General features: G+C 36.2%; 1 protein-coding gene across 1 annotated transcript in view; it reads right to left on the reverse strand.

Annotated features, from left to right (window-relative positions):
* Window positions 1-1,325: 1,325 nt before the first annotated feature.
* fgf7.S (fibroblast growth factor 7 S homeolog) overlaps window positions 1,326-25,623 on the reverse strand; it is a 34,244-nt gene continuing 9,946 nt past the window's right edge. Inside the window, exons 3-4 of the mRNA XM_018255409.2 lie at window positions 4,458-4,561; window positions 1,326-2,273 (exon numbers count right to left, since the gene is read on the reverse strand). Coding sequence (XP_018110898.1) covers window positions 2,079-2,273; window positions 4,458-4,561 — 299 coding nt within the window. The 3' untranslated portion in view covers window positions 1,326-2,078. The remainder of the gene's footprint in view (window positions 2,274-4,457; window positions 4,562-25,623) is intronic.

Genomic DNA, 25,623 nt, shown 5'->3' on the forward strand with positions numbered 1-25,623 from the left:
TTGGAATAAAACGTGCAGTGTTCCCATTTGCCTGTATGTAAATAAAAGCTATTATAAGGATTTTGCGCTTTATTCACTTTTTATAGATAGATTAATAGATTGTAGCTGGATTTCCTAAGAATGAACAAATGGGTGGTCAGCTTTAGTTTTACAATGTCATTTGCCTTTATCCTTCCTATTTTAAAATTAAGTCTTTGTTTAAACACCAGCTATAGAATCTGTTCACTGTTCTATTTAACTTGTGAAATTTTTAAATCATACAATGTACTAGAGCTTTATTTTCAGTGAATGTTTGTTCCCAAAACTGTAGACTTATATATATACTTATAGAAAAGATCTCAATGTAAAAACTAGAATAGTTAGTATCTCACCAGTAATATGTGAGACCTGGGTGCTCATGCTCCAGTCCTACAGCTCAAGGTGGAAGTATCTAACCAAAAGAGAAATGGCAGGCACTCACAGATCCCGCAAACAGGCTTGTAAAATAACTTAGAACTTTATTTAGGCCACAAAGTAGATAAAATACATAGACTTAGGTGTTCCGTGCCAGTAGGCACGTCATCATAGGCTGTGATTAAGTGCCTGATCTTCAATTTTATCTTTCGGTTGGATCCCAAAACTGTAGAACCTAGAACCATAACAGCCTAACCTAAACTTCAGTATAGAACATTGAACCACAATATTTATAAGATGCCCAGTAAAACCATCAGGGTCTTAAATAAATGGTATAGCACCTTCCCTTTGCAGTTTAGCCATAGAACTTCTGGACATATAGACTCCCCATGCAGTGTGTGACATCTGTATTCACAATGCCTAGTTTCATTCCTTGTTGTGAAGTTCTTGTGGAGGGTCTGCAATATGTTCCACAAGTGCACATGTCTGAGTGCCTTCTGTACATTATACAGGGAAATTATTTTAGAGATAAGGAGCAGGATCTCCCAAAGGTATAGTGGCAACCTTGGGAAGAGATGGCATTCATTGTTTTTTGCGCCATAAGGTTGCTCTTTCTCTAGTTTCAAATTATCACAAGTCAAACTTGAGTAACATAATTATGTAATAAAACATTGTGGGCTGATGTCACAATTTGGTTTTGGAAGCCAGATCTTTGGTAGTGTTTTGTAGGTACATTATCCTCCTATCTATCCTTGTTAATCTAGCACTTTGTCTTTTGAGTTTACTGCAGTTTTCCTTAATTTTCTTTTTTGTCCCTGTAAGTTAGAAATTGCTTATAACAATTCCAGTTATTTACTTTCTTGACACCTATGGAAAGAATACAGTAGGCTTTAGCAGAACAACGGGGGTGTTTAAAAAGGAAGAAATTGTAGTATCGGAAAAGCCTTTATTAAGTTAATTTTGCAAAAGATTGGTGCTATTGTAGACCAAACTGCACAGAGACAAGTGAGTAATGTATTGGCAGTACTGTTGATTTAAATATGAGCAGCATTAGGCATTCTTAGTAATGAGGAGTAAAAACAAGTGGTATAACCTCATCCCATAAATACAATTTTTATTCGAATGCCATAGTCACAAACGTAAAAAAAATATTGTTTTTATTATAATATAGTGCGCATACAGTTTCTTCAATAAGGGATTCCTTAATGTACCGTTCAATGTCTACACGCAGGATTGACTTGAAGATCTGACCTCATTCCAGCAGCCTTAGACTCCAACATGTTTAGGTAACACTATTATCTGCTTTAGGAAAAAATATAGCAGCCTTAATTGACAAGCAGATTTTTTTTTTTTCTTTTTTAGTAGAAATGTTCAGATTATCAAGTCAATCCTTCTTCTTTGGGGTTATATCATTTAACAAAAAATAATACCCCTGGATTATTACTGAGATATATTTTTACAACTCTTCAGATTTTTTATAACCTGTACTTATTATCATAGTTAGTTTTTCAGGTTTTTGATTCTTTCTTTCTTTTTTGACCACAGTCCTTTGAAATGCGCAAGTCCAGCTTGTTTGTTTCAGTAGTAGATCCAGCTTATATATGTGTCCTTTTCCACTTTTTTATTATTTGCATTATTATTAATAAAATAAAAATAATCTGCTGGAACAGGTATCAGGGTTACGGTTAGGACGTTGACAGTGGAAGGAAGTGGGATCCTTTGTGTTCCTTTTTGGATTTTTTTCCTTTCATAGGTGAACCTTTGCTGTTCAAGGCAACAAACATTTCTTTCCTGTTATTTGTCCACTTTGCTGATGCATATGTGTTATATTTGTTCTCCTGGATTAATTCTCTAAAATTGCATTCTTCATTGCATGATTTCTGGAAAAGCAAAGAGAAATGTGTAATTTGTAGTGAATAGTATAAATTCCAACCCTACATTACTGACTAATATAAATATATTTATACATTAAAGTACTATTTTTATATTTGTTTAGAGGTTGCAGTGCTTTTATAAAAGTGAACAGGTATTCTATTTATTATCCGGACTTCTTTTGAGATGGGCTTTTCCCGTGATCTTTCCATAATGTGGATGTGGAAGATTGTTCAATATAAAAATAAAAACTGAAAAATAGATAGACCATACCTCCCAACATTTTGGAAGTAAAAAGAGGGACAAAAAATTTTTTTCCCGCATGTAGCGCAGCAACTTTTTGACCACACCCCTTTATGTGGCCACACCCCCTAATTACCATGTTTGTTTTACAAAATTTGGCAGGTTATGAAAGTTTGAAAACATTTCTCCTTATCTAAACTGTGTTTTTGTGTCTCAAAATTGTTACAAAGTATCTTATTTGCACCTGTGGCGGTTCTGGGCTTTCTGCTAAAAGCCAATTAAGTGAGAAACTTTGTTTCTTTTTCTGGCTGTTCAGTGCAGAGAAAAGAGGGACTTTCCAGTACAAATGAGGGACTGCGGGTTGAGCTGTCAAAAGAGGGACTGTCCCACCGAAAAAGGGACAGTTGGGAGGTATGATAGACTGTGCAGTGAATAAAGACAAATCATTTAAATCATTTTTGATGGTTAAGATTTAAAATTGATTGTGCAATATATAAAATACCGTTACAATATTAAAGGAGAAGGAAAGGTTATATCAGCGAGACCTTGGCCTGTGCTTTTGTTCACTAAAAATGATACCAGTGTAAATCTTTAGGATCTTGTGATCTTTTTCTTTATTTTTATTCTTTTCTGCAGTCCTGGACTGGTGGCACATGCACAATACAGTGAAAATCAGGCTTTTCACTTTACTAAGCATGCAAACCCGGGATGGAAAGAAAAGATACAGAAAGAAGACCTGATATGGAACTGAAGCCTGTCTTTCCTTGTGCGACTGCAGGGCTGTCTGTCTCCCCATCTACTGTGCTTCTGGTAGGGACTGTTAGGACATGCACACCCCTCATTTGAACTCTGACAACTACTGTAGCAGATCTATAGGGAACTCTAATAAAGGAGCCACTTTTAAAGATAATATTTATGTTTAGCCCAAACTAAAACCAACACCATATATAATACATTATTGCTTACAGGGGTGTTTTCACTAATCCTGTATGTCTCCTTTAAACTCCTCTGGTATGATGCTGTGCTCACTGCTTAAGTAGGGGTGCTCTTGCCATGTTATATGTCTCAAAACACATATTTCCAAATAGACTAGTAGATTCAGTGCATGCACATTATCATTTGAAGCATGCAACACACCTTTTAAATGAGTTTGGCATCACACTCAGGTCACACCATAAAACAATTTAATAGTTTGCTAGGTCTCCAACCTAGCTTGCATAAGTCACAGGAGTATTTTGGAGCTAATTATAAAGGCCCTGGATGCATCTTTCAAATTCATTTATTAAAATAAATAAAGGAAAACCTGATGGGAATATTTGTTTAATTTGATATGAAGACTACATAAACATTTTCTAAATGGTCAACCACACATTTCATTTTAAGCCACACCAAGGGTCATTGGTTATAGTAAAGGAGACCCTGAGGATCTTATGGTTCTAGGTTTGTGCTATATTAATGCTAAAAAGTAAATGCATTCAGATGCTAGAAGGATCTTATATTATATAAAATGTCTTGTAAAATGTGTACAGAAATGGCATCCTGCATTAAAGGGACACCAAAGAATTAATTTAAAAAAGATGCTGCCCTCCTGAATGAACACCCCTCGATCAAAAACTTTGCAAGTGTCTGTTTGAATTACTAAGATTTGTCTTCATTACACGACCTTTGTTATTCTACCAAAAATGAAACACATCAGTATAAGTTTTGTGTTTGAAAAAAGGATACAAGGGCTCATCATATCACAAGCTGATTTGGGAATTAAAGCCCGGCCTCCCTTTGCTAGAATATATATTCAAGTCCCCATTCATAATATGTACTATTTGTATTTCAGTTACATTAGTCTTCAAAAAATATCAGCAAATATTGAATTAAACACATTTCTTATGAAATTACATTATGACTTTCAATTATATATCTTATAAGGGCAAGTAGATTTAAGAATATATTACCTTTCCATAAAGCCTTCCAGATTTATTCATAGCTAAAAAATATTCACTTTCAATGCATTTTATTGCCACGATTCCAACTGCCACTGTTCTAATTTCCAAGATACCTGCATGGAAACAGATTTTCATTGTTAAAGTAAAAACCTATACATTTGTTACACCAAGATTTGCTGTGAGTGTGATGCACTAATGACCTCTAAATATGGGTGAAACAAATTTGTTTCATACTCACATATATTCAAAGTCTTTGTTGCTTAACTTAGTTTTTATTAGTGTGATTTTTAGAATTCCATTTCATATACAATATAAAACAGCTTTACCATCTCCTGTTACTTTAGATATCCACTGTTGATCAATATACTGTAGATGTTTTAAAACATCCATGGTTTCTCTGTCTGTGCTTAGTTCTTTTTTAATCTTAGCTAAAAGTGATACTGACACTAAAAAATTACATTTTAAAATATGAATGTACATTAAGGGGCAAATTTACTTATGGTCGAATATCGAGGGTTAATTAATCCTCGATATTCGACTGTTGAAGCTAAATCCTTTGACTTCGAATATCGAAGTCGACGGATTTACCGCAATTCGTTCGATCGAACATTCGAACGAAAAATCGTTCGATTCGAAGGATTTTAATCCATCGATCGAACGATTTTTCTTCGACCAAAAAAAGATAGCAAAGCCTATGGGGACCTTCCCCATAGGCTAATATTGACTTCAGTAGGTTTTAGGTGGCGAACTAGGGGGTCAAAGTTTTTTTTAAAGAGACAGTACTTCGACTATCGAATGGTCGAATAGTTGAACGATTTTTAGTTCGATTCGAATTCGAATTCGAAGGTCGAAGTAGCCAAAAAAAACATTCGAAATTCGAAGTTTTTTTTATTCTATTCCTTCACTCGAGCTAAGTAAATGGGCCCCCAAAAGTTACCTATAGGTCAATTGTTTTTTGCTTAGAGGTTTGTTTTTGTAAGTAATTGTTAGTTGAAGTTCCTAAACCTGACTGTTTTGCCAACCTGACTGTCCCATCTCAGTCTATCAGTTAAAGTTTCTAATGCTAACGGACTCCTACTGCACAAATATGGCAGCCTCCTTATACAGGAACATTGGGCTTCAGACAGGTAATGTATTTGCATTGTGCAAATACTTTATGGCAAAGTTATAAGTAGCTTTCAAAGCCAATAGTATGATAGATGTAAAAAAGGAGTTTAATTTCTGGTGTCAGTATCTCTTATAGTATACTCTGTAATAAGGAAGGTGACATTTCAATCACAAGGCATGCTTGTTGCAGAAAGGAAGTAGACACCTATATTAAACAAGTAGACAACTAGTACCAAGTGCAGCCTTGTCAGAAAAAGGTGTTCAGCTAAAGTGCTAAAAGTAATACAGAAATCTCACTTTCGCGTTGTCCACCATGCTTTCCCCAGATGTCCATATTTGCATTTTTTCAGGCATGTGACGTGTTAGTGTGGCTGTGCATGAGACAAGGTACTGTGTAATTCCGCAAAGTAATTGCATATCAAGAGTATATCATGGTTTGATCCAGGCCTGCTACCTGCATATGCATTAATTGGGGCAGATTTATTAAGGTTCACATGGTGAATTCGAATTTTCAAAACAATTTTTGTGTCAAAATTTAAAAGCACCAACTCGAATGTAAATGTGAGATTTATCACACCTCGACCATGGAGTTCTAATTCGAATATTCACCACCAAAAACCTGCCGAAATTCATTTACAAGTCGATGACAGATGTCTGTTGACCCATTTGAAGATGTTAATAGCCTTCCCCACATTCAAGTTTTTTTTCAGAGAAAAACTCGAATCGAGTTTAATTCGAATTCTAGACATTTCAGTTTTTTCTTAAATAAGTTAACATTTGTTTTTTGAGTACATTCAAATTTATTAGAGTAAAAAAAATTATTAATTTGAAATTTGACCTTTGATAAATCTGCCTCTTAGGGGCACGTTTACTAAGCTCGAGTGAAGGATTCGAAGTAAAAAAAACGTTGAATTCCGAAGTATTTTTTTAGGTACTTTGACCATCGAACAGGCTACTACGACCTTCGACTATGACTTTGATACGAATGATTCGAACTAAAAATAGTTAGACTATTCGACCATTTGATAGTCGAAGTACTGTCTCTTTAAAAAATACTTTGACTACATACTTCGGTAGTTTAAACCTACCGAGGTACAATGTTATCCTATGGGGACCTTCCCCATTACTTTTCTAAGGTTTTCTTGATCAAAGGAAAATCCTTCGATCGATAGATTAAAATCCTTTGAATCGTTCGATTCGAAGGATTTCATTTTTCCTTCGATCGTAGTATTTGCGGTAAATCCTTCGAATTCGATATTCGAATTTGAAGGATTTTACGTCGAGGGTCGAATTTGAGGATTTATTAACCCTTGATATTCAGCCCTCAGTAAATGTGCCACAACGTGTTCAAGCATGATACCATTTCTTGGGCTACTTTACCTGCTGCACACTTTACCTTAAACATTTTCTATACGGCTATACAGTGGAGCTTCACTTACCAGTTGTTCAGATGAATGCTGTAGTGAAGGGCTGCTTCATATTGTATCTCATATGATAATTGGTAAAGTGATTAAAAGTGCAGCTTCATATGTGCAGCACAGAGTGCAGTTGCAATGCAGTTGAAGCTTCCTTTTAAATGTGCCTGATAGAATATTCAAAGAATACTGCAAAACTGCAGATACCTTAAATGTGTATCTGAAGCAAAGCAGACCACCGATTGTACCGGCTTTCAGGAAGATCAAGCGTCTGTTTGACCTTTGGGCATTGGAAACTGATAAGCTTTACACTGATTTATACATGTGTTGATAGATGATATTAGTTTGCTTTTCTGGGTTAGTTTTAATGTTCCTGTTTTTCAATGTTATTTTATACAAATATTTACTATATAGGATGTCCCAAGTGAGGGCTTCTAGCAAAATGTATTAAGTTAAAACATCAAACAAGTGGAAATGGATTACAATATTCCACTGCTTTATTCTGTATGCGTGTTAAGGTTCAGCATTCTAGATTTTAATGCATGGATGAAAACTGTATCCTAAAGGCAAACAAAACATACTTGAGAATTCAGCATGAAGCATTGATACTTTCATGTGTTTACAAAGTATAGCAATCTACATTTTTACTGGTTTTGTTTCTTAAGTAGATAATGAGACTTTTATACTGAATGGCTTCACAGACTCCAGTCTTTACATCCCTAGTTAGGTGTAAAAAAACACTCTCATAGACAAGTTGTACTGCATGAAGTATCTATATAATTCTGATGAAAGTTGGGGACATATAACTTTGGGTTAGCCTGCAAATCCTTGGACCAAATCCTCAGCCTTCAATACACTTTTCGAAATATAAATTTCATTCTAGTAAATTCTTTGTGCATTTATAAGATGATGTTGCAGTTAAACCTCTTGATGTAGTGCAACTAAAGGCATGTACCATAATGCCACTGGCATATGTAGGCCTTTATGCTACATGAAGGGGGTTATTTATTAAAGTCAGAATCCAAAAAATTCGAAAAAAGTTTTTGTAATCCATAAAATCAGAATTTTTAGTGTGAAAAAAGCTCAAATTTCTCAAGATTTATTATACCCCGAGGATGGAAAAAGTATATGGGCGAGGTTACTATCCTATTTGGAAGTTTCTGTGGTCTGTGCTGTAATTAGCTGGAAAATCCGACTATTTCTGTCTTTTTTGGGAAAAAATCCAAAAATGTTGACTTTTTGGGAAAAATTTAGAAAAAAGTCAAGAAAAAATCTGGAAAAAATCATACGATTCAGATTTTTACTAGATTTTATCAAGTTTTTACCCTATCTGATTAAACCGTGCTTTTTTTAATAATAAATAAGGTCCAATTGTGGATTCTAGTTTTATCTGACTTTTTTAATTGAAATAATAATTCATATTATGATAAATAAGCCCCCCATGCCAGTAGAAAGTATTTACAAACATAGGTATAAATTCACTCCAGTGCTGTTAAGAATAGAAGATGACTTTTCACACTGCCGTTTATATTACTTTGGATGATTTAATAATATGATGCAGGGGGTTTATTTTACCTAGGAAAATTATACATCATTTTTTTTCAGGATAACCTGGGCTTTCTAAATCTACCTACATGTTTGTGTAATTCCAATTCTGTAACAGGATATAATGGTCTAAATACAAGAAATGCTATTTCTTTTCTCAGAAATATGTTTTATTATTTTAGGTCAAGTGTCGAAATGCTGCTAAAATTAAAAAAAAATGGATGGGAGGCTTTACTTTTCCTTTAGATAATATTTTCGCTCAAATATGTAATATTGCTTCATTCATTCATTAAGCTAAAACTAGTAAAATAACGCAAGCGTAAGTTAAATCTTTTTTACATCAAATTGTATAAAATACACTTAGGGGCAGATTTAAGTCGAATTGAAATACTTCGAATATCGAATTTGAAGTTCTTTAATCGAATTTCGTCATTCTGCGGTCGAATTAAAATGGTTCGATCGAATGATTAAATCCTTCGAATTGAATGATTCGAACGATTTTATTGTTCGATAGAACGATTTTACTTCGACTTAAAAAAAACTTAGAAATGCTGTAGAAGGTCCCCATAGGCTAACATAGCACTTCAGCAGGTTTAATTTGACTAAATATTGAATTTGAAGTTTTTTTAAAGAGACAGTACTTCGATTAACGAATGGTCGAATATTCAAACTATTTTATTTTGAATCGAATTCGAAGTAAATTCAAAATCGTAGTATCCTATTCGATGATCGAAGTATCCAAAAAATTACTTTGAATTTTTAATTTTTTTACTTTGAAAATTCCCTCAAATTCACTTCGACCCCTGATAAATCTGCCCCTTACTATATTTTATTTAATCAGTGTTTTACTTGTTTTGTTAATGAGGCTTTTACACCTATAGGTTTAAACAGAAACTTGTGCTCTGACTATAAGATGCTAATACCTATTAATATACTAATAATTCCCCAATGGGGCACCTGCAAGAAATTTGATATGAAGATTGGGTGAATCAAAGCAGAGCAAATGATCTTAGACTTGATCTGACAAACAGGAAGACTTATATTGAGCTTTACTCCATTTTTAAAATATAGGGAGAAAATTTTTTTTAAATGTAGTTTTTGCACCATTTTTATGTAGTTTGAAAGACAAATTCATAAAAGTGTCTGTCTTTCTTTCACAAAAGAATGGAAAGTGGAGGTTGAGTCAGAATTTAGGCAGATTTCTGTTTGTGAATATGGAGAAAGTAATTTACTCCAGTTTACCACCACCTTTACTCCAAAAATGGGCTATCTCCAAATTAAATTTAAATTTCCCCAATTACTTACTAAAGATATGCATTGGTAACCAAGTTGTTAAGGTGAAGGTTTCTCAGCCTGTGCTTTGGCAGCTCCATCTATCTTTTTTTTTTTCCCAGTGCAAATAATTTTCATATTTATTGAAGTCGAGATTGGTATGAAATATTTTTATGTGGATTTTGTCATCCAATTTTATGCCATTGATGTTTTGTGCAATTTACCTAAAAAAAATGTTTTCACAGCAGGATACATTTAATTATAGGCAAGAAAACACATCCTTATATGTAAGAAAAAGAAAGTGTCACCAGTAACAGTACTGTAAATTAGACAAAAATGATTTCATTCCATGAAAAGAATGAAAATGTTTCAGTTTACTCACAAAGATTCCCAAATTAACATTTTCTAAGTGAAGAGTTTGAAAAAGCAGAGGTTACAAAGGAACATTATCTCAACTGAGAGTTCCTCTCCCTGTTTGGGAGATTAAAGACCACATGTTTAGTTATCCTACGTTTATATTCCAGGAGTCTTTAGTTCTTTTAAATATTTGGATGTTTTATTATCAACAAATGAATGTGTTTGATTTCTTTGTGCTCTGGCAGTGACAGAATGTAGCCATCTTTTATGTTTGTCACAATTATACAACTTGAGTGAAAGATCATTATCTAACCTTTACACCTCAGGGCATAATTCACTTCAATGCAATGTTGGTAACTAAATTTACAGTACCTTATGTCGGAACTCTTGCCATTACTCAAAGTCCATTAGCCTGACGATCACTTTGATCACTTATGTAAGAAACATGTGGGTTCTTCAAATAGCCACATTATTTTTTTTTTTATACTTTATAGAGTAGTTAGCAACTTATTAAACCCTTGATAATAACCCCATGTAGTGAGCATATTCAGTTACTGGAGCTCAAGAAGTTAAGGTGTGTACCAGTAATAAGTGAGCCGTATTATCCTCTACCAAACAGTGATGAGCGAAATATTTTGCCTGATTTTGCAGCGAAAAAGACATCCATAGACTCCAATGGGTGAAAAAAATTGTTGGCGATCAGAATGCGACTTCCATGCATTGGCAAATTTTTTGCAGTTTCGTGAATTTTCAGTGAACGAAACAGGTCAGGTTCGATAGTCTTAGTCAACATAGTATTATATTAAATCTTAACAGATTCTATGTAACCTCTAAGGAAGAGGTTCTTAAATGTTCTTCACAAAAGGATCAGACATTTACCACAGTGAATACACTGACCTTAGTTTTTTTTAACATACAGTACATTTTTACAATCAAACTAACAATAACCGCTATAGGTGTATGCCTTAAGTAACAAAATACACCAATTAGGATGTGCTCAAAGAACCCATTAACATGCAGACTTAAATGCAACGCTCACCCAATGACTGAGTGGGTCCAGGTGCCAATGCCCGGACCTGACGCTTAAATTTCGAATGCATTCAATGTAAGCAGGTCACTCGCCGTTTCCAGTCTCTGGTCCGGGTGCAGCGCCCCGAACCCACAGCTTGGGGGGACTTCATGACTGATACACTTCCAATGTAGCGCACACTCAATGGATCAGCCGACAGTGGTGACATTTAAAAAGCAGCTTTATTTCCCAATAAATTAAACAATCTTACTAATAAATTTTGTTTGGTCCCACACATACAGTACTCATACTCATATTACAAACACTCCATTAAAAAGCATTGGGAGTTAGTGCCACAGCTGACGTGTTTCCTCCCAATGCTTTTGAATGGAGTGTTTGTAATACATACCTATGCATATGAGTACGTGATTGTTCGGTATATAAAGCTGCTTGTTAAATTACACTGCGGTCTGCTGATCCATTGAGTGTGTGCAACAATGGGACTGTATAGGTGTCAACCTAACTGGAGTACACAGTTTTAGGTAACCTTCACAGAAAAGGTATAACCAAAATAGCTGCAATTCAGTGGTGCTTTAAAAAGACATAACAGTCTTTTGAACAATCAATTTTAGTTTCTGGGTCCTTTTAGTTTCTCCTTTTTATGTTAAAGGAAAAGTAAGGTAAAAGGTTGCCCAAAATTAAAGGAAGATTGTCATCAGAGTAAAAATTATTTTTTTATTTTTCCTAAAATCCGTGTGTAAAAGCAGCATTTTTGTCTTGCATATTTAAACTCACACATGACATATTCTCTGGTGCCATTTTCCAGCTGTCCAGAAAGGTAAAATCTGGCTGTACAGTCTATCATTTGGTCAATTTTGTTTCAAAATGCTCAAATTTCAGGCCAAAATCTGCCTGTCATCAGCAGTGACAGCTGGTTTCCCATAAAGTAAATGACAGACTGTGCTTTGACTGAACTCTATATATAGTTTCAGATCAAAGCCAATGTCCTACAAGACATAGCAGGTTTAATTGCCCTATATTTAATAGGCTTAAAACTATTTACTAAACTTCTCAACTTCAATCAAATTGAAGTAGCACACACCTTGTTCAAGCCTTATTGGTATGGATGCACCTCCCACAGTGTTCTTCCACACTAAGAAACACTTGTAGACAGTCGAAAAGGGCAGCACTCCAAAAATTACTTTAAAAAGCCTTTATTCTTAGTAGCAGGGCAGCATTTACAGCAACGTTTCGAGCCTGGCACAGCTCTTTATCAAGCTTTATCAAGCAAACTATTTACCAAACTTCTCCCTAGAGATGCCTGTGGCTGAAAAGGGGTAAAAAATTTCACTGAAGTTTTAAATAATAAAAATAAATAATATTATTTATACAAATAATTATTTATGACAAATACTATTGAAGTTTGTCTTGAATAGAAATGGTTTCATAATAAACAGGACAATATTATTAATTTATATAATCCACAGCAGTGATCCCTAACCAGTAGCTCGTGAGCAACATGTTGCTCTCCAACCCCTTGGATGTAGCTATGTAGCTCCCAGTAACCTCTTATTTTTTAATTCCAGGCTTGGCGGCAAGTTTTAGTTGCATAAAAAACAGGTGTACTGCCAAACAGAGCCTCCTGTAGGCTGCCAGTCCACATAGGGGCTACTAAATAGCCAATCACAGCCCTTATTTGACATCCCCTAGTACCTTTCTGATTTTCACAGTCCACCCTTGAAGTGATCAAAATTCTCTTCAGCACACTGAATTTCAGTTAAACATGCATTACCTAAAGTCAGTAATCTAAATGGCATTCCCTTGAAGGAGAACTAAACCCCAAATAAATGCTATATTTTGTAGATAGAACGTAATACACAAGCCTAAAGGTTCAGCAGCCCAATGACAGTAATAATCCAGACCTTCAGAAAAGTACATCTGTTAAAGAAGCTGATACAGGGCTGATTAATTCTGGTGTAAACTGCACTGTTTTCTGAGCTGCAATGTAATGTAAGTCTAATTATTAATCAATGTTGCATTGTAACTTTTATGTTTTATTTTATATAATTTTCTTTATATTGTCCATCAGTCCCTAATTACAGGTAATTACAGATGCTATGAGATTTGGAGCATCCCCAGAGGCACAGATCTTCACTACTAAAAGCCTGTGGTTGGCTTGGGCTGTTTCAGAAGCCAAAAATAGTTTTCCTGTAATACGCGGTGGCAGATTACTAACCAGCGAAAATTCAACAGCGTCTGCTTCCCTCCCATCGCAACACTTCGCCAGGAGAAAATTCGCCAAGACAACGCTAATTCACTAACATTCGACGTTTCATCCTGGGCGCCGAACGCTGGCGAATTTTCACTAGCGTTACTTTGGCAATGTGAGCAATTCAAAGAGAAGATGCGCTAGCGTTCATTTCGGCCTAGTGCAAATTTGCTGTCTTGTGCTTAGGTTAATTTACATACGATGGGGAATTTAAAGTTGGATGGACGTCTTTATGTAATATATTGCAGCAAATACATTGAATTTTGCAGCAAATATATTATATTTCCACTGTTAATTACACATGTCCAGGGAACCTTTATAAAGACAATAGAGTTGTTAAAATGCCTTACACATAAGCCCACTGTATAGTTAATGTTCCATATGTTATGAAAATATATGGGGGAAAACGGTTCCACAAAAAAGGACTTTTGCAGGCTATCACTATGAAAAAAGAAAAAGACGCTTTTTTGAACTTTGATGCATTTTCTACTCACAGAATATGATGTAAGTGACAGAATACTGAGGAAGATCTATGTACTCCATTGTACTTTGCCTGGTCTGAGCTGGTGAAGGAAAGTCTGGCGAAAGAGGTAACATTCAGTAAAATCTGCATTCTAGTGAATTTGCCAAGTAACGTCCATTCGCCAGAGTGAAAAGTCGCCTGGCAATAGAGTGTGATTGCCCACTAGCGTCTGTCTCTTTCGCTAGCAAATTGGCACCTGTGCCCGTTAGTAAATTGGCGATCTCCCTGCAGGCGGTAACGCTAGCCAATTGACGCTAGTGTTAGCTATTTCGCCCTTTAGTAAATCTGCCCTGTGGAGTGCTATAGAGCATTTGAAAGCATGAAAGAGTTTTTGCCACATTCAGCACCAGGTGGAGTCCAAAGATACAGAACCATACCCTTTTTTATAGACTAGGGAGCTCTCTTCCAGTGCGGGTAGCGTGGCGTTTGCAGAGGGGCATTTTAAAAAAAAAAATAAATAAAAACTACTGTTATCCCCAACCGGAATGCAGGCTCTATGAGAATGCAACTTTGGTTGGGGATAACATTTTTACCCAACAGGTGCCCTTTAATACTCCTGGGAATACTTCACTCCACCAGGATTACACTTCTTCATAGCAGGGATGGTTAATTTCTTATATCCCTTACACACATACCTCCACTAATTACTAAAGATGAAAAAAATTGATGGTGTAAACGTGATGGTTATTTATACAAAGGTACATAATACTAATGCAAAGGCCTGCTTCACTTTATTCCTCAAGAAGAAAAAATAAAAAACAGGTAAACTAAAGAAGAAACTCGGTAAAAGCCACAGGGCACTGTTTTACATTTCTATAAAAAAAATCTGGCAATGTTTTTCCCTTCCATAAGATAAAGTACCGTGGTAGTACAGTAACATGTAGTTGAGCTGACCATTCAGACCTAACATACAGATCTTCAGTCCACAGGTGACATATTACAGTATCACAGCTCAGTAAAAGATTTGATTGTGGTGGTATCATCAAGACAAGCCCCTGTGAGTCTTTCATCCCCATACAACATTGCATTTCCATTAAACAAGTGTGGACTGAATATGCAAACTTCATTGTTCTTGCACAATTTCATGTTTCACTAGCCTCAGAGGTTGCCATTGGAATTATGTTTCCCGTTCTACTGAATTGGGCTTGACAATCTACAACATGGTGTTACAGTATGTTGGTTATGTCAGTTGTGTACTGTACAAGTAGCTACAATCCATTCCATTTTCATTGAACATTGCAAACAATGTCAGTCTTTGTTGAAATTATTCCAGTTCTGATTCTTCCCCCTTTCCAGCATCAACCAATATATAGAGCTTAGCATCTGGTGCACATGGTGTTTTAATACCAAACATTAAAAAGATAAATAACACCAAAAGAGAGATATCACACAAATCTAGAATCCAGCACTAATGCGTAAGCTGCCTGCTTCATGGTTAACAAAGACTCAGGGGCTGATTTACCAAAATGTGAGATTAAATTTTGTGCCAAAGAATAAAAGAGCATACAATTCATTTTGTCATCCAAACTGCATCTACCACCCCTTTATACAACTCTTTGCTCTTCCAGCACAAAGATTTGCACCCCTCTTGACATGCAGTATTGTATACTGAGCAGGCAGCACAAAGGGCAGGAGTGGGTGTCCCTTGCATAGCTCTGGTCTTAATGTCATTTAGGATACACAAAGCAGGAGCATTGGGAAAATCAGTACAAGTCCAGGGTTCCATGCTTTGTACTGGACTTGTAAGTCAATGCAATGTGCAGAGCATAGTAGCAGTGCAAGCACTAAAGGCAATGTTGCACCCTTTAGCACCCCATCACTTGAGCCCCTGCTCACAGTAAATCAGCCCTAAAGTGTGCAACATTGTAGCACTAAAGGTTACAAGTGTTTACAAGTGGGGTGTTACAGTCTTGCAATGCTACGTTACCTACAATGTTTAAAGGAGTTGTTCACCTTTGAGTTAACTTTTAGTATGATGTAGAGAGTGATATTCTGAGACAATTAGCAATTGGTTTTCATTATTTATTATTCATTGTTTTGAGTAATTTAGTTTTTTATTTAGCAGCTCTCCAGTTTGCAGTTTCATCAGATCCAAATTACCCTAGCAAACATGCAATGATTTGAATAAGAGACTGGAATATGAATAGAAGAGGACCTGAATAGATAAATGCATAATAAAAAGTAGTGATAACAATAAATAGCATTTGGTTTTTAGATGGCGTCAGTGATCCCCATATGAAAGCTGAAAAAAGTTAGAAGGCAAAAACTAAATAAAAAAATAATGAAGATGAATTGGAAAGTTTCTTAGAATTTGCCATTCTATAGTATACTAAAAGTTAACTTAAAGGTGTTGTTCACCTTTGAGATAACTTTTAGTATGATGTAGAGAGTGATATTCTAAGGCAACTTGCAATTGGTTTTCATTTTTTATTATTTGTGGTTTTTGAGTTATTTAGCTTTTTATTCCGCAGCTCTTCAATTTGCATCTTAGCCAATCTGGTTACTAGGGTACAAATTACCCTAGCAACCATGCATTGATTTGAATAAGAGACTGAAATATGGATAGGAGAGGGCCTGTATAAAAGGATCAGTAATAAAAAGTAACACTAACAATACATTTGTAGCCTTACAGAGCATTTGTTTTTTAGAAGGGAGTCAGCGATGCCCATTTGAAAGCCATTTGAAAGAGTCAGAAGAAAAAGGCAAATAACTATATAAAATAAATAATGAAAACCAATTGAAACATTGCTTGCAATTGGCCTTTCTATAACATTATAAAGTTTACCTTAAAGGTGAACCACCCCTTTAATAGATCAGTTTTGTCACCATTTATATTAATTACAATGTATATTTATTACAATTTATATTTACAATTATATGCATTCCCTGTAGAATTTGAAGTACTCTCAAAAGGCATTGTGGAGCTGATACATTTCAGCACATAAGCCGTGTGACAAGAACCTGGCTTTGGGTGGCATTGCAGTGGCAGCTACATGCATTCTCTATTTAAAGGAGATCTGGAATGAATGAAATCTGGGCCATGCTTATGCCCAAACAACTATAGCTGCAAATGAGTTGAGAAAAATATTGCATTGTCTTATATATCTTCAGATAGAGGGAGAATACACGTATGCATACAGTAGCGTACTGGAATTTGTAAATATGTTTAACTACAATCTTTTAAAGCTTCATGTATTCAAAGCTCCACTCACATCATTAGTTATATTAGCTGATGTACTGTATGTCCTTTTTGGCATTAATACTAGAAGAGCGTGCTAGTACACCTCAGCTTAATGATCTGTATATAATGTAGGAAAGTGAGATTTCCAAAATTCGTCAAATAGGCATATCCGACGTAAAATCAAGGACTTTTGCAGCCAATCCTGCTTGAATAAAGGACAAGTTGCCTGCTTTTTAAAACTTTAATTCATTTCCGGCAGACAGGATATGATGTCACTGACAGAAGATTGAGAGAGATGTAGCTTCATTTTATCAGTTCACTTGGTCTGAGGTGGCAAAGTCAACTCTGGCGAAAGGGGTAACATCCAGTAAAATTTGCATCTTAGAGAATTTGCGGACTAACGACCATTCGCCAGAGCAAAAAGTCGCCTGGCGATAGAGTGCAAACGAACTCTAGCGATGGTCTTGTTCGCTAATGTATTGTCGCCCACACCTTTTAGTAAATCAGCGATGTCCCTGCGGATGGGATTTCTGACGAAATGTCGCTAGCGTTAGCCACTTCACCCTTTAGTAAATCTGCCCCTTAGAATTGGAAAGAAATGTCTTGTTATCTGTTGTGCAAATACTGTAGATTGCATTATAAGTTGTTTTAATAGAGAGACGTTTGTGCATAATTAAAAGTGGAAATACTTTGTCTTGGAAAGTTTGTGCATTCCATTTTATTTTGCAACTCTCTTTAAACGAAGTTCCCTACATAACTTAATGCAAGCAGAAATAGCTAATTACCTTAGTGTTTATTATTTGTCATCCAAATGTGTTATGCTGAATTAACTCTGCACTGTATTTAAACATTGTGTACAAAGTATTAGCAAAGAACAGGGAGAATTAGACATGTTTTCCCTTCCTGACTCAACTCATGCGGGAATATATATATATATATATATATATTTGATTTGGATTCTTTAAAACATGTTTATTCAGTAATTTCAAGTGTTCTGATGTCAATAACAATTATATAGTAATATTGTGCAAGTAAGACGAAATGCTAGAAATAGCAAGCAAGCTATTAACAACAACAAAAAAGTGAGCATGTGTTAATACTTCTGTTATTGATCTTTTTATTGTCAATAATCTAAATTATACTCGTGTTTCAGAATAATCCACACAAAGGCATACAGTGTGCTTTACAAAGCACAATAAATAAATCATACATTAAGGTGCAAGTTACAATTAAGAGGATTTTTTTAAGAGCAGCAACTGTAGTTGCAGATTTACTTACAGATGTTACTATGAATTCATAGTAAAGTGATAAAAATATGTACCAGTGTTGTACATCCCCACAGAGGTGAATCTCATTTAAATGTATGCAATGCTTGTTTTTTTGCAGGAACTTACAAATCAATCAGGTGTTACAGTTCAACTCTGACCACCTGGTTGAAAAGAATTGCTTTTGCCTGCCTAAAGAAGTCTGGTTAGGAGTAAAACTCCACCAGCGCTTTTCATCAGATTTTATCCGTCCTCCATGCAACACCAAGCAATGCCACACAACATCATAAGATTTGGTAGGATGGTACAAAATCTGACCCCCCCTAGGCTAGAATGTAGGATCAGATAAAATAGGATACAATCTTTACTTCCTCAGCGGGGAGAGTATTATGCTGGTAGCGGGAGGTTGTGATCAGTTCTAACTGAAGGTAGTGAACAATTTGAGCGACTTTCCACCAGCATTGCCAAGTACCGGTGCAATAACTTAACGTTCAATCTTATGGTCAGGCAGGCTCAATAACGACCTCTTCAACAGCAGACCTGGGAGCTGTTGATTAGCGGTCCCTTCAATTTTGTTCCTCTCATGCTTCTGCCTATATGTATATTAAATCAATCTTTCTAGACATACCTCATCTTATTTTGTTATTAATAAAACGTAAATCTTAATTAATACAATAGAGAATGAGGGATAACCTGGGTGAGAAGGTGCAACCTGGATGGGTCATTCTTTTTCTTTTTTCTCTCTCTTATTTATGCTAAAATACTTGACCCTGTACACCACTCCATGCTTCTTCTTGATGGAAGGTGCTACAATCATTACTATATCTTTACTTCATGAGTTTACTCCAATATATTTCAGTGAAAAACAAAATCAGTCCCATTATATTTTGACCCATGCAACTACATCCAACTTGTCGGATGTGTTTTGTCGACCCAACACCACCCAACTTAAGCACTTGTGGAGTTTAGCTCTTTTGAAAACAGCTAAATGATAAATGTGCCAGTTGGATAAATTGCTATCTCAGTGCATTGTGCCTGATTCTGAGCTTTGAGAAGGAACCAGCACGTCAGGATGGAATTGCTTTGATATAGCTATTGTTTCTCCCCATCCCTTTGTATTTACCACAACCTAGGCAGTGCTCCCTAGCCCCAGTAGTGGGGTTATTCCTGCTTGAACGCTATTTTTCATGGCAAATTATTTAAGTTGAAAAATGCATGCAGTAAATTATTCTTAATAATAAAAAATAAACATCCTATTTAAAAAAGCTATTTTAACATTTAAAAGTGTAGTATGGCTTAAAACAGAGGAAAATGCAGGGAATAATCGTGTATAAATAAAAGCAGATTTGTCCATCTATTTGTCTAAGGGCAATGGCGCACACAGGACTACTTTGGTTTCTTTAAAGTAGAACCAACCCCTTTATATTAAAATCCCCTACCCACCTACCCTACATAGACCCCCCCTCCCTGCTCCCCCCCAGGCTAGGTGTTACTCTCTGTAAATGCCCCTAAGTCTTTACTTACCCATTGTTGCAGATTCAGTGCATCGGAGTTCACGGGCGCCATCTTCTTCTCTTCGCTAATCTTCGGTCTTCTTCCGGCGCTTCGGCAATTTCTGACGGCGGCAGACTGCTCCAACTGTGCGCCAATATGGCGCTTGCTTCACGAACATTACCGAAGAGAAGAAGATGGCTGCCTGTGAACTCCGATGTGCTGAATCTGCAACGAGGGGTAAGTAGAGTTAGGGGCATTTACCAAGGTTACCACCTAGGCTGGGGTGAAGGAGGGAGATGGGTCTATGTAGGGTAGGGGGGGATAAGGGGAGTTTAATGTAAAGGGTTTGGTTATCCTTTAAGTATTGTGTTTTAGGCTACTATGGGAGTAGCCTCCCATAGAGATCTTGTGTCTCCCATACAGTAGAATTTCTTTAGAATTAGGGCAGGAAGTTGCTTGGAAATTATTGTAACCCTTAATATTTTCACCAATTATTTTTGCAAGACAAACTATAAACACAAATAACATTAGACTACGCAACCTATACACTTAACTGGGTTTAGTTATCCAGTCCATTAAAGCTTAACAGTGGCACCAGATGATAACATAATTGTATGTAATTTTACCATACCTCTATAACCTACTGTCTACTACTCAATTAATTGATTTATTGATTGATTAAGAAGTGTGCCTTGCCATCCAGTGACCCTAACTCTACTGGAATTTCAGTTTGTTTGGTATTTACATTTGTTGTTAATGTGTGCTGTTGTAATATGTGGAGATAACATATAAAAAAGTCAAAAATAGTGTATTATTTTTACACCAAGGCTTGAGTACATTAAGTACCTTAGCTGAACATGCGGATGTTTAAATTGCAACTGGTGCATGGTTAGTTATGTCAAATCACTAATGGAAGTATGGGATGGTTGCATTTGTGCACTTGCATACTAGCAAAAGACCAGATATGTGCCTGCTTTTCCATTCTGAAAAATCAACATTAGTGTAACCAGTTTTTTTTATCAAATTGACTTGTATACGTTGTTACACACAAATGATCAACGAGTTCAGAAAAAAAATCAAATTATATGAAAACTCTTTGGCCCTGTGTGGCCAGTTAAAAAAGAAGGAAAACAAATCTCTGGGCTGTTATTTAACTGGCTACTGAATTAGGACTTAAAGCATAATGATAACAATACCATTTGCATAACCTCCACCATTATATATGCACCGTTATGATTTGGAGTTCCGTACCAGCCCAAGAAAACAGCAGCCCTTTAGCAGTAGAGGACTGTAACTCCCCTTGTAACCCCTCGTCTTCTTTTCTGCTAATTTACAGCATGTGCTCAGTCCTACTGATGCTTTGCAACAACCTGTAAGCTTAGCTTCTCAACGGCTGCCCAGAGCACACTGAACATGTGCGTGTCACTGACACTTCTAAGACAAAATCCAAGCTCCGGTGCATAATTCTGAAGGCCTGATTCATTACTGTAATAGAGATACTGAATCTTTAGGCTGGTGCAGTAAATTCAGTATATACTGAAAACATGGCAAGAAGTTTTCTTTCTTTGTGGTTAAGCAAAGATAACCATGAAAAACATTTGCAGTAAAGTAAGTACAAATGGATTTGTAGCACATCACTTTTAGGGCAGAGACAGACGCTGCAATACAGGGAGATTAGTCGCCTGGCGACAAATCTCCTCTTCTTGGGGGCGACTCATCTCCCCAAACTACCTCCCCTGCCTCCCCACCGGCTAGAATGAAAATCTCAAACGGGATGGCATTCGGGGTGCTTCGTTTTCCAAAGTCGCCCGAAGTCACGATTTGCATTCTAGCCGGTGGGAAGGCACGGGAGGCAGTTTGGGGTGCAGTGCATTTTTATTAAAGCTTTTACAAACCTAGGACGTTTTTCAAGCAGTCTACTTAGATTTTGAAGTGGATTTTTGTGCTGTTTATTTATTTATTGATATTCATGATATCTAATCAGTTATTGAATAGGGTGCGGCACTGTGTAGCGGTGTAGGTCAGATCTAAAAGGTGTCATATTTGCACATTAGTTTAGCCAGAATGCAAAGTATATATGTGATATACACTTCAGCAGAGACTTCAACACACATCTTTTATGCTTCAGGTGCTTAGCCAAGCCCCGACCACTTCCGTTATGCCAAATCATTGTGACATCTGAAGGATCCATGTGATCATAGAGTACCAGGTTAAAGGACAAGACCATTTAAGATAAATAACCCCATTTGCATTGATGCCTCTAGTAACCCCGCCCCTGGGTAAATAAATCAAGTCTTTATTATTAAAATTATTTAATAAAGTCCATTTTTTTCTGGTTGGAGTTTTAAAGGGAAAAACACAATTTTTTGGTAGAAAAAACGTGAATTTTTCATGATGCATTAAACCCAGAGGCTGCTAATACTCAGAATAAAAAAAGTGCTCCATCTCAAACCTGCTGAGGTTATATAGTCAATGGCAGATTTACTGTTGGAAAATATCCTGATCTGCGATGGGTTTGTACAACAATCCGAATAATTTGTGGTTTTTGGACGATAATCCCAAAAAATTGTACATTTCTGATTTTTTCACGCATCAGAAGTGGTTTTATAAAAAATAACTAGAAATTTTCGGATTTTAGTAAATAACCCCCTTTCACTGACTCTCAGTTATATCCTTCTCTGGACCCTCTGAGCATTTTAAAGAGAACAGCCTTAGAGCAAATAATTTGGAGCTCTGTGCTTGTGGAAGTACTGGCAAACTGAATTTATATCCATTGTCCAATGTCCATTCCCGTGCCCTGGCTACTAGGGATGCACCAAATCCAGGATTCGGTTCGGGATTCGGACAGGATTCTGCCTTTTTCAGCAGGATTTGGATTTGGCCGAATCCTTCTGCCTGGCCGAACCGAACCTGAATCCTAATTTGCATATGCAAATTAGGGGCGGGAGGGAAATTGCGTAACTTTTTGTCAAAAACATGTAGCTAAAAAATGTTTTCCCCTTTCAACTACTTATTTGCATATGCAAATTAGGATTCGGTTCGGTATTCGGCCGAAATCTTTTGCGAAGGATTCTGGGGTTCGGCCGAATCCAAAATAGTGGATTCGGTGCATCCCTACTGGCTACACAATTAAATGGTAAAAGAGAACGGGGGAATGTGTGGAGGGCAGTGACATCTAGTAAGTGCTGAATGGAAAGTGAAAGTAATTGTCTGCCCCGCCTCTATGCCACTAGCATAGAGGAGGGGCAGACAATATTTGATTGACAGCTGGGATTTTTAAATGAGCTTACAACAGCTATGAATGCTTTAATAAAAAATAGAAATTGGATTTCATGTTTAATTTGAAAAGGACTTTTATTATACAGATTTCTGTGTCTGGGTGACAGGTCCACTGCAACTGAGCTCATCTATTTTCTGGAAACAAGTGCCCAGTGAATGAACTTAAGGGGCGATTTTACATATGGTCATTGTTTAAGGGGACCCCTTTGTGTTTTGCAGTGAAATTATCATTAGGTTATACGTCATGGCATGTAACAAAGGGAAGTCTTTGTATGTAAAATATATTGAGGTGGTATACCTCACCATATGACAAAATAATACATATTTAAAAAGATTATTTCAAGACCGATCTCTTCTCAGTAACCACATTGTTAATGCAGCAGTACACAATCCAATCTTATTCCGATATGTATTTTCCAGACTTTTTTTTATATATGGGGGGGGCACCCTACTTTATTAATAATAATTATGGAGGACCACGTCTACTTAAACAATAAACATTTAATATCCCAACAATTGTTGCCGTCAGTAGTGATTTATACAAGCTTAGTTATCATCAAGTATAGGTTACTATTGTATTATTACAGAGATAAAGCAAAATAGAATTATTTATTTGTCTTATTGGGGCAGAGCTTTCTGAATAGTAGATGTCCAGAGATTCCATACGTGTACACATTTAGTTACCCGTAGCCAGATATATCATTCCTTCACACTTCCATGAATCTGTGCTATCACAGTACATATACAGTATAAAGGGGCAAGAACAGAACCTCTACAGAATAGCAAGTGTAAGCAAAGCATTTTGTTATTGCTGTACAGTTAAATAGAGTAGTCCATTGATATGTATTGGGTTTTGCTTGTTTACAGGTGACACAGCTGCACTTATTATTTATGAAATTTAAAGCCAAGCCAAGAGGTACTGTGGCCCAAGATGAGTACCTCATGCACTTGCTCACCATCCTCCCCTCACTTGCCCACCCACTTGTCTGTACAGCACACACCATCCCTACGCTCTTCACAGTGGCTCCCCTTCACCACCCACTTACATGAAGCCTGCTGCACTCCCAATTGCCCAGGAACTTAGGGAAAAACCATGGCATTTTTATTAACGGGAAAAATGCAATCCTCTGTCATTGCACCCTAGGTGCATTTCTCTTTTACCTACCCCTAGTTCTGGTACTGATGGAAGCATTGAGTTTGACTCATTATAACTGCTCTGTCAATTGGTAATTTGTGGCACTGATAAGTAGCATTACTGCATACACCAAGTCATACTAGGAAGGAGGTGATATATGCAGTGATGCCTGGGAATTTTAGGTAAGGTTGGGGAGTTTTTCTAAATTGAGTGGTCACATGCAGTTTTATTGATGCCATGTACAGTATTTTATTGCTGACCCCAGTGCATTGCCTGCATTCTCTGTATGTATGAGCAATAATGAGTCTGTGTGTTTTTCAAAAGCAGCAAAGGGATTGGCTTAAACCTTTCAGTTTACGTGAGAAGTAAAATATGGGCTGTACAATTTTCTGGTTTATTGCATTGTGTTAGAGGGAAATAGATAGCTCAATTATTGTTTCTTCACGTGAATGGAAAGGTTTTATACCAGGTTCAGAGATTGAATAATAAGGAGTTCATGTGAAACCAGCTATTATCTAAATGACTGGATTCAATATATCTGTAAAACTGTAACCATGAACATTTTGATTATGTATGATGCAACAATTGTGATGCTGTGCAACTAAACATTTGTGACTTTAGAGAGATATTTCAGATGTGTTTTCAGCCTAATTTTTTTTACTGCAATGAATCAGATTGTGTTGTAATTTGTAGAAAAATCTTCATATTCACACACTATCCTAAATGGTTGTGCTGTATTTTTATTAGATTATTTTATTCATTTTATAACTTATTAAAGCAAAAGGATTTGATGTTTCTGAGGAAATGCTTAACTTGAAATGCATGGTGTTCCAAATCTACATTACTCAGGAGCACTGTCACTTTCTGTTGCAGACCTATGAATAAATTAGCTAATCCAAGCCATTTTTCCAATCAAATGAAAATGCTGTCTAATATATTTATTTTATATTAGACTTTATGAATATATCTAAAATATTTTTACTTTATTTTAAAACACTTAACTGTGATTTGTCTGATAAAATTACCAAATGGAAATGGCAGGCCTCTTGATTTAATCAATGAACTCTTACAGGGATCCTGTCATGGGAAAACTTGTTTTTTTCAAAATGCATCAGTTAATAGTGCTACTCCAGCAGAATTCTGCACTGAAATCCATTTCTCAAAAGAGCAAACAGATTTTTTTATATTCAATTTTGAAATCTGACATGGTGCTAGACATTTTGTCAATTTCCCAGCTGCCCCTGGTCATGTGACTTGTGCCTGCACTTTAGGAGAGAAATGCTTTCTGGCAGGCTGCTGTTTTTCCTTCTCAATGTAACTGAAT

This window comes from Xenopus laevis, chromosome 3S, assembly GCF_017654675.1.
Source record: "Xenopus laevis strain J_2021 chromosome 3S, Xenopus_laevis_v10.1, whole genome shotgun sequence".
In the NCBI taxonomy this organism is placed as follows: Eukaryota; Metazoa; Chordata; class Amphibia; order Anura; family Pipidae; genus Xenopus; species Xenopus laevis.